The 10,971-nt window shown below is 41.6% G+C and overlaps 1 protein-coding gene across 1 annotated transcript in view; it reads right to left on the reverse strand.

The window, feature by feature from the left end:
* The window catches only part of nmbr (neuromedin B receptor), a gene marked incomplete at its 5' end in the record, with an annotated part of 48,406 nt that extends 38,646 nt beyond the window's left edge, over positions 1–9,760 (reverse strand). Inside the window, one exon of the mRNA XM_079645357.1 lies at positions 9,342–9,760. Coding sequence (XP_079501483.1) covers positions 9,342–9,760 — 419 coding nt within the window. The remainder of the gene's footprint in view (positions 1–9,341) is intronic.
* Between the last annotated feature and the right edge of the window lie 1,211 nt (positions 9,761–10,971).

Consider the following 10,971-nt stretch of genomic DNA (forward strand, 5'->3'; position numbering starts at 1 on the left):
GAACGTCTCTTTTGAACGTCTCTTTTGAACGTCTCTGTTGAACGTCTCTTTTGAGCGTCTCTTTTGAACGTCTCTTTTGAACGGCTCTTTTGAACGTCTCTTTTTAAACTTCTCTTTTGAACGGCTCTTTTGAACGGCTCTTTTGAACGTCTCTTTTGAACGTCTCTTTTGAACGTCTCTGTTACGGTGGGTGAAGCAAGCAGGACCCAAATGCAGATTACACTGATATTGCCTTTATTTCAAGGATAAAATAATAACTTGGACAAAACAGAACACTCCCCGGTGAACTCAGTCACCAACAAAAGACGAACCAACACTGAACACAGGAAGAGACAAGACTAAATACAGGGAGGGGTAATCACGAGACGAGAAACAGCCGGGCAGGGGAGGAGAAACACAAGGGCAACAGGTGAACACAATCAGACAACTAGACACACCAGGGAAACTAACGACAGGAGGAAAACACAGGGAGAAGGACCAGACAAGAAACAAGGAGGAAAACACAGGGAGAAGGACCAGACAAGAAACCAGGAGGAAAACACAGGGAGTAGGACCAGACAAGAAACAAGGAGGAAAACACAGGGAGTAGGACCAGACAAGAAACAAGGAGGAAAACACAGGGAGAAGGACCAGACAAGAAACAAGGAGGAAAACACAGGGAGAAGGACCAGACAAGAAACCAGGAGGAAAACACAGGGAGTAGGACCAGACAAGAAACAAGGAGGAAAACACAGGGAGAAGGACCAGACAAGAAACAAGGAGGAAAACATGAGAGGGAGAACAGAACAGCAAAACACCCAAAACAAGACATACAAAACGTGACATAACACAATAATCGTAACAGTCTCTTTTGAACGTCTCTTTTGAGCGTCTCTTTTGAACGTCTCTTTTGAACGGCTCTCCTCAAGGATTTCTTTCCTCCATCATTGGGTGATAATGTGTTTTTATCTAAAGAAAGAAATGGATATCGAGCCACCTTTCATGCCAGCACCATTCATGGATATTATATTCAAACTGTATTATGTACTATTTTACTGACCTGTACTTTCATCTGTTTCAGAAGTGTTTGTGGAAATGGAATATAAGCTGAAAGCTGATATGAAGCATGTCTTCTCTTTTGTGAGATTAACGTTTTTGTATTCATGGTCCTTGCTCAAATAAATACATTCATTAAATGGAAGATTTCGACTCTTATACCGATTACAATTGAGGTGCTCCTCGCTCGACCTTTCTTTCTTTGCCTCTCCTGTGAGCGCGTGTGTTTTTATCAGAAAGCGTATTCCGTCTCCTCTGGGTTTCATCAGAAAGGCAATTATTTTGTCCACACGATGAGAGCATTGCAGGGTTCTGTTTTCTTTACAACAACAACAAAGAGAACAGCCAGGTCTTAAAGTCGTTGCTATGGTTACAGATGTCAGGGTTGTTGTAGCATTTTTTTTTAAGGTCTAATCTTTGTGATTTTTGGTACTTTTGTGGAAAAAAGATGAATCCAGATTGTATTTCAAATTCAGAACCAAACAAATATTATATATAATGATTGTGATTCATTTCTTAAAGAGGCCCTATTAATCTTTCTGTGGTGTCTCCTGTAGTGTGTTCTTTAGTGCATGTAAATGGTCTGCAGAGGACTCTTTAAAGTAGAGACACTACATACTGATATACACCTGAACATCAGCAGGAGAGGACTCTTTAAAGTAGAGACAATACATACTGATATACACCTGAATATCAGCAGGAGAGGACTCTTTAAAATAGAGACACTACATACTGATATACACCTGAACATCAGCAGGAGAGGACTCTTTAAAGTAGAGACACTACATACTGATATACACCTGAACATCAGCAGGAGAGGACTCTTTAAAGTAGAGACACTACATACTGATATACACCTGGACATCAGCAGGAGAGGACTCTTTAAAGTAGAGACACTAGATACTGATATACACCTGAACATCAGCAGGAGAGGACTCTTTAAAGTAGAGACACTACATACTGATATACACCTGAACATCAGCAGGAGAGGACTCTTTAAAGTAGAGACACTACATACTGATATACACCTGAACATCAGCAGGAGAGGACTCTTTAAAGTAGAGACACTACATACTGATATACACCTGAACATCAGCAGGAGAGGACTCTTTAAAGTAGAGACACTACATACTGATATACACCTGAACATCAGCAGGAGAGGACTCTTTAAAGTAGAGACACTACATACTGATATACACCTGAACATCAGCAGGAGAGGACTCTTTAAAGTAGAGACACTACATACTGATATACACCTGAACATCAGCAGGAGAGGGCTCTTTAAAATAGAGACACTACATACTGATATACACCTGAACATCAGCAGGAGAGGACTCTTTAAAGTAGAGACACTACATACTGATATACACCTGAACATCAGCGGGAGAGGACTCTTTAAAGTAGAGACACTACATACTGATATACACCTGAACATCAGCGGGAGAGGACTCTTTAAAGTAGAGACACTACATACTGATATACACCTGAACATCAGCAGGAGAGGACTCTTTAAAGTAGAGACACTACATACTGATATACACCTGAACATCAGCAGGAGAGGACTCTTTAAAGTAGAGACACTACATACTGATATACACCTGAACATCAGCAGGAGAGGGCTCTTTAAAATAGAGACACTACATACTGATATACACCTGAACATCAGCAGGAGAGGACTCTTTAAAGTAGAGACACTACATACTGATATACACCTGAACATCAGCGGGAGAGGACTCTTTAAAGTAGAGACACTACATACTGATATACACCTGAACATCAGCGGGAGAGGACTCTTTAAAGTAGAGACACTACATACTGATATACACCTGAACATCAGCAGGAGAGGACTCTTTAAAGTAGAGACAATACATACTGATATACACCTGAACATCAGCAGGAGAGGGCTCTTTAAAATAGAGACACTACATACTGATATACACCTGAACATCAGCAGGAGAGGACTCTTTAAAGTAGAGACACTACATACTGATATACACCTGAACATCAGCAGGAAAGGACTCTTCAAAGTAGAGACACTACATACTGATATACACCTGAACATCAGCAGGAGAGGACTCTTTAAAGTAGAGACACTACATACTGATATACACCTGAACATCAGCAGGAGAGGACTCTTTAAAGTAGAGACACTACATACTGATATACACCTGAACATCAGCAGGAGAGGACTCTTTGAAGTAGAGATACTACATACTGATATACACCTGAACATCAGCAGGAGAGGACTCTTTAAAGTAGAGACACTACATACTGATATACACCTGAACATCAGCAGGAGAGGACTCTTTAAAGTAGAGACACTACATACTGATATACACCCGAACATCAGCAGGAGAGGACTCTTTAAAGTAGAGACACTACATACTGATATACACCTGAACATCAGCAGGAGAGGACTCTTTAAAGTAGAGACACTACATACTGATATACACCCGAACATCAGCAGGAGAGGACTCTTTAAAGTAGAGACACTACATACTGATATACACCCGAACATCAGCAGGAGAGGACTCTTTAAAGTAGAGACACTACATACTGATATACACCTGAACATCAGAGCAGAGGACTCTTTAAAGTAGAGACACTACATACTGATATACACCTGAACATCAGAGCAGAGGACTCTTTAAAGTAGAGACACTACATACTGATATACACCTGAACATCAGCAGGAGAGGACTCTTTAAAGTAGAGACACTACATACTGATATACACCCGAACATCAGCAGGAGAGGACTCTTTAAAGTAGAGACACTACATACTGATATACACCCAAACATCAGCAGGAGAGGACTCTTTAAAGTAGAGACACTACATACTGATATACACCCGAACATCAGCAGGAGAGGACTCTTTAAAGTAGAGACACTACATACTGATATACACCTGAACATCAACAGGAGAGGACTCTTTAAAGTAGAGACACTACATACTGATATACACCTGAACATCAGAGCAGAGGACTCTTTAAAGTAGAGACACTACATACTGATATACACCTGAACATCAGAGCAGAGGACTCTTTAAATTAGAGACACTACATACTGATATACACCTGAACATCAGCAGGAGAGGACTCTTTAAAGTAGAGACACTACATACTGATATACACCTGAACATCAGCAGGAGAGGACTCTTTAAAGTAGAGACACTACATACTGATATACACCTGAACATCAGCAGGAGAGGACTCTTTAAAGTAGAGACACTACATACTGATATACACTTGAATATCATCAGGAGAGGACTCTTTAAAGTAGAGACACTACATACTGATATACACCTGAACATCAGCAGGAGAGGACTCTTTAAAGTAGAGACACTACATACTGATATACACCTGAACATCAGAGCAGAGGACTCTTTAAAGTAGAGACACTACATACTGATATACACCTGAACATCAGAGCAGAGGACTCTTTAAAGTAGAGACACTACATACTGATATACACCTGAACATCAGAGCAGAGGACTCTTTAAAGTAGAGACACTACATACTGATATACACCTGAACATCAGAGCAGAGGACTCTTTAAAGTAGAGACACTACATACTGATATACACCTGAACATCAGAGCAGAGGACTCTTTAAAGTAGAGACACTACATACTGATATACACCTGAACATCAGCAGGAGGACTCTTTAAAGTAGAGACACTACATACTGATATACACCTGAACATCAGAGCAGAGGACTCTTTAAAGTAGAGACACTACATACTGATATACACCTGAACATCAGCAGGAGGACTCTTTAAAGTAGAGACACTACATACTGATATACACCTGAACATCAGAGCAGAGGACTCTTTAAAGCTCTTCTTATTTCAGTGTGTTTGCTATCAGGGTTGAAATGAGATCCAGACTCAGCTTCTCTTTCCGGTTAATCGACCCCAGCCACTGGTTTGGCTGCTGACCAATCATCTGATTCTTGCTCTGAGCTTAAAACCTAGTTGGCTGGTAAAACACACTGCGAGGAGATGCTCAAATTCATGCACGAACACACACACACACACACACACACACACACACACACACACACACACACACACACACACACACACACACACACACACACACACATACACACACACACACACACACACACACACACACACACACACACAGACACACACACACACACACACACACACACACACACACACACACACACACACAGAGACACACACAGTATGTTGGTACAAAATGCCACAAACTCTCTTGACACACTTAAAAGCCCGAAACCAAGTTTAATTCTTTAAGAGTCTTTTTCTAAAGGTGTGGATTTAAAGGTCCCGTGTCATGGCCATTTCTACTGATCATAGTTTCATAGTTGAGGTCTACTAGAATAGATGTACATTGTTCAATGTTCCAAACTCTCATTTCTCATACAGCATCTCTGTATAGTGTGTGTATTCACTCTCTGTCCTACACGGCTTGTTGGAGCTCCTGGCCCTGGTCTGGTGTCACGGAGCGTCGTGCCTGCTGGCTCGCAGTTTTTGTTGATTTGGGCATATTTCCTGGACTACTCTGGCTACTCTGTACAGACAAAGTTAATAATAATTGTAATATCCCAGTGTGTGTGTGTGTGTGTGTGTGTGTGTGTGTGTGTGTGTGTGTGTGTGTGTGTGTGTGTGTGTGTGTGTGTGTGTGTGTGTGTGTGTGTGTGTGTGTGTGTGTGTGTGTGTGTGTGTGTGTGTGTGTGTGTGTGTGTGTGTGTGTGTGTGTGTGTGTGTGTGTGTGTGTGTGTGTGTGAGGCACTCCACGGATTGGTCCATTTGGGTATGGTCACGTCACTGTACTCAGGAAGAAAACAATGGAAAAAGAGAAAGAGGGGCAGCATAGGTCTTTTCTGTGTTAGAGTTTTACTCGCTACAGGGTGTACTTTGAGTTCAAATGCATAAAAAGCTACAGAACACGAGGGGATGGGTAATAACCAGAAAAGCATGACATGGGAACTTTAAAAAAAGATGCTAACTTTCCAAAAAATGTCCTCGCTTTTCAAAACTGGTCCTCGTAAAGAATGAGGTGGTCCCCACACATACATATAAACAAACACACACACACACACACACCGACCTGAATCAGAGTGTGCAGTGACTTTGACAGATTCACACTCAGCTCTCTTGTCCTCTCTCTGCAGTAATCCTGATAAAACATTGTTTTAATCTCCGTCCTCTTCACTTCCTCTTCTCGTGTCCTCGTGTCCTCGTGTCCTCGTCTCTGTCGTGTCAAATTATCATTTAAAACACATAGTCTTCTGATTGCCTTCTACTCATTGAAATGGTATGTTTAGTCTTGTATGTGTTGAACAGAGACAGATGTTAAGGGTTTACATTTCAGGAGGCAAAGGAAGAGATAAAGGGTTCAGGACTGTTTTCTGGTTCGATGGTGGGATGGAGCAGCAGCTGGTTCCTCTCATGAACACACAGAGAGACTTTCTCCTCTGAGGGTGAAGCTGCTCTGTTCCTTCATTTCAGATCCATTTCACTTGTTTATTGACTTTCTTTATGACTTTATTAAATATAACAAAATACAAACTTTGTCCACGAATCATTTATCAGTTTCTCTGGAGAGTTTCCTCCTCCTCCTCTTCCTCCCTTGTTATCCCCAACACAGATCCATCCTGCGCCACTAATCAGCCTCGGCAGCTGTGGCTGTGCCGCACAGAGGAAGTTAATCGCTGATCAACAGTCATGTCTGAATCTAAATCCTTGTTTCGCCTGTTGCAATAACTCCAGACCCTGCATTCGTCCTCTCAGAGACTTAGTGTGTGTTGGATTCTTCAGATTCATCGATCATCACGGGACGAGAGGATGCTTCACGTCTGACGCAGAATCTGAGCAAAACACCCGAAGCTGAAGGCAGTCACGAAACAAATGCTCTTTAAATCCCAGGATATTGTAAGGAAACAGAAATGAAGGTCCTACAAACAGCAGCTAACAGTCTATATGTTTCCTCTACAACTTAGGAAGCCAGAAACGTCCGTAATGATGTGCCAATCATTTCTCTAAAACCACGTTAAGGGGCCTATTCTTCTTTTGGGGGAACAGAGAGTACATTTACTCAAGCTCTGTACTCAAGTACAATTTAGCGGTGATTGTACTTAACTTGAGTATTTCCATGTTCTGCTACTGTGTACTTCTACCCCACTAAAGTTCAGAGGTACATGGTGTACTTCTACTCCACTACATGTATTTATACCTTTAGTTACTTCTCAGATGTGGATGAATGATGTGAAATCTAATCAAGTGTTGAATCAGACTTTAGTTCCACCTGGAGTAAATCCACCAGCTACCCTGCAGTATACAAAGTCATTCAGACTAGCTGCACCTTTACCAGCTTTGAGAACACTTTCATGATCAATCATTATAAAACATATCATATCTATTATTCTGAAATGGACCAATCTGCACAATGACTACTTTTACTGTTTCTACTTTCACTATATTTTGATGAGAATACTTTTCTACTTTCACTTGAGGAACATTTTGAATACAGGACTTTTACTGTAACAGAGTATTCCTACACTCTGGTACTTCTACTTTTACTCAAGTACAAGATCTGAGTACTTCTACTTTTACTGAAGTACAAGATCTGAGTACTTCTACTTTTACTCAAGTACAAGATCTGAGTACTTCTACTTTTACTCAAGTACAAGATCTGAGTACTTCTACTTTTACTCAAGAACAAGATCTGAGTACTTCTACTTTTACTCAAGAACAAGATCTGAGTACTTCTACTTTTACTAAAGTACAAGATCTGAGTACTTCTACTTTTACTCAAGTACAATATCTGAGTACTTCTACTTTTACTCAAATACAAGATCTGACTACTTCTACTTTTACTCAAGTACCAGATCTGAGTACTTCTACTTTTACTCAAGTACAAGATCTGAGTACTTCTACTTTTACTACAAGATCTGAGTACTTCTACTTTTACTCAAGTACAAGATCTGAGTACTTCTACTTTTACTCAAGTACCAGATCTGAGTACTTCTACTTTTACTATACACTTTACTGTAACAGAGTATAATCTAAGAAGGAAATCATTTAAAAAAACAACAGCTATATTAAATAAATATTAAAACACAATTAAAAAGTGAACCGATTTGTTTAAATAATATCACAGTATTATTGTAAATATTGCAATATTTAGATCTGTATTTAATTAGATATGCCTAAACCATGCACCTTATAAAGAATGTAAATGCTTCTAAATCTGCACCTTATCCAAATGTATTCATATAAACACACTGTTCTGCTGTGTGAATGGATTGAAACTCACTTCCCTCTTCGGGCTTTCTGGGTGGATGAATGTTCGTTGTGAGCAATGGCAGAAAGTGAAATCCAGTTTGTTCTGACAGGATGATCACAGGACGTGAGGAGGGACTGCATGCCTTGCAGACAATAATGATAATAATATTTATAATGATGTCCCTCCATGATATGTTTTCCTGTGACCATGACCTAAGTGGGGACGGGGATTTGTCTTTCCTTTAACAGACAAATCGTTCTGAGCTTTGTTTTATGTGCTGAAAGTGCCTGTCGGCGCTGAGAGACATTGTTATAAACAAAAATGTCCCAAATTGGGATCAACAATGTGCTTCTTATCTGATCTTATCTTGTCTGATCTTATCTTATTATTGTATAAAGCCATTTTAGGAAAGCTTCCATATGTGCCACATCTGCTCCAGTTTGTGACTCTCACAACCCCAGACCCAGTGCCTGGATACGGGTCCAGGTTCCTGCCGTGCTGACTGGGGCTGGAAAAAGGAATCTTTTTTATTAGTCTTGGAACGACCTTCAATCACGCCTCAATCTGAGGGCACTTGTCTCTATAGCCTGTTTTAGATTGAAGTTGTCTGAGTCCTTACCTCCAGCTGCTCTTGCAGTAATAAGTGAACCTTTCTTACCGTCCTAATGTGCTCACTGTAGGGACTGCTTTTCCTCTTTTTGTTTTCTGCGTGATGTTCTCTGTATTTCATATGTCTGTGTTATGTGCCTTTTGGCCAGGTCAGCATCGTAAATGAGATTTTGTCTCACTGTTTTCATCGGGTTAAATAAAATATGATCTTACCTTGTCTTATTTTATCTTATCCCACCTCTCGGATAACAATAATGATAATAATAATATGTATAATAATGTCCCTCAATTATGAGTTTTTCTCAGGGGGTGGATAGGCTACTTTGTTTTCCTTTAACAGACACATTGTTCTGTACTTTGTTTAATGTGCTGGAAGCGCCATCATGTCTGCAAAACACCAGATACCCCTCAGCTCCTACCTGTCTGCGCTCAGAGCGGTGAGCGTGAACACGGACACCCCCACGGAGGTGAGCTGGATCACGGGGATGAGTTTGCACGCGGCCTCTCCAAACACCCACTCCGCGGAGAAGAACCGGAAGGCGTCCACCGGCACGCATGTGAGCAGCAGCAGCAGGTCCCCCGCCGCGAGGCTGGAGATGAAGATGTTGGGCACGCTGCGCATGGCACTGTTTGTGATGAAGATCTTCACCAGCGTGATGTTTCCCAGCAAACCCACGGTGATGATCAGGATGTAAACCGAGGTCATGACGCAGCGCACCACCAGGTGCACCGTCTCTCCGCCGTCACCGGGAAACACCTCTGACTCCGAGCCGTTAGGGTGGAGCAGCTCCGGGAAGAAGAGGAGATCCTGGTCCTCCATCTCCATCCCAAACTCCATCTCCAGATCCAACTCCGGGGAGGGAAATATCCAGAGAGAGGAGAAGCCAAAACCGGAGCTCCGTGCGTAAAGACGCAGCGAGAAGAAGAAGAAGAACGAAAGGAGAGGAAACAGAGAGAGACACCGAGAGGAGGAAAGTTTCTCTGACTGAGAGCTGAGACTCAGAGGGTGAGAGAGAGAGAGAGAGAAAGAGAGAGAGAAGGGGGGAGTGTGTGTGAGAGAGAGGGTGTGTGTGTGTGTGTGTGTGTGTGTGTGTGTGTGTGTGTGTGTGTGTGTGTGTGTGTGTGTGTGTGTGTGTGTGTGTGTGTGTGTGTGTGTGTGTGTGTGTGTGTGTGTGTGTGTGTGTGTGTGTGTGTGTGTGTGTGTGTGTGTGTGTGTGTGTGTGTGATAGTATATCAGAGAGTAGCCTATATATTAATAGCATCATATAGAAATTGATGCTGAGGATTAGAGAAGAAACGGTTAGTTGATTTTAGTCGAAAACATTACACCTATCTGGATCTCCGTTATTGTGATAATGTTAAAGTAATAACATGTGCACCATGCATGGTGCAGGAACGAGTCCTCAAACCCTGACATGAGTCCGAAAACCATGAAACAAGTCGTGCTGGAGTTCCTTTGTATTCTAACGTTATCTTTTTACTTCAGAAATCATCAAGTGGTATTAAAGGTGGGGTAAGTTTGAGAAAGCGGCTCGAGATACACTTTTTGTTATATTCCATGGAATGCTCTAAACATCCAGATAGCAATGAATATCTGAAGAGCTTTGACAATAAATCCATAAAATATATCATCAGTTGAAGCCGTGGTGCTGTAAAAGGCCGACCAATCATCTGAGCCGGCTAAAGTAACTGGATGGCCTACCTGCCTGTCAGCCTTCCATCTGTGCACAAACGTATCTCGTGCCCTCATTGGTCATGTGCGCGTTCGTGTGTGTTGGAGGAGGGGCTCTGTGAGGAAGTGGAAGCTGGTTTCTCCAAAATTACCTACCCCACCTTTAATGTGTGGAGATTATCGTGCTGAGCTAAACACGTAGCTATCATAAACGTTTTGATTATTTTATGCAATATGGGAAACAAATCCTTATGAGATGCATACTGCCACCTAGTGTTCAGGAGAATGTAGTTTAAGATGTCCCTGAGTACTTTATATGTTTATCTTCCAACCACTCAGGTGTATAACTGCTTCAGTGATTCTATATTGAACTGCTC

The sequence above is a fragment of the Notothenia rossii genome, assembly GCF_949606895.1.
Source record: "Notothenia rossii genome assembly, chromosome: 8".
In the NCBI taxonomy this organism is placed as follows: Eukaryota; Metazoa; Chordata; class Actinopteri; order Perciformes; family Nototheniidae; genus Notothenia; species Notothenia rossii.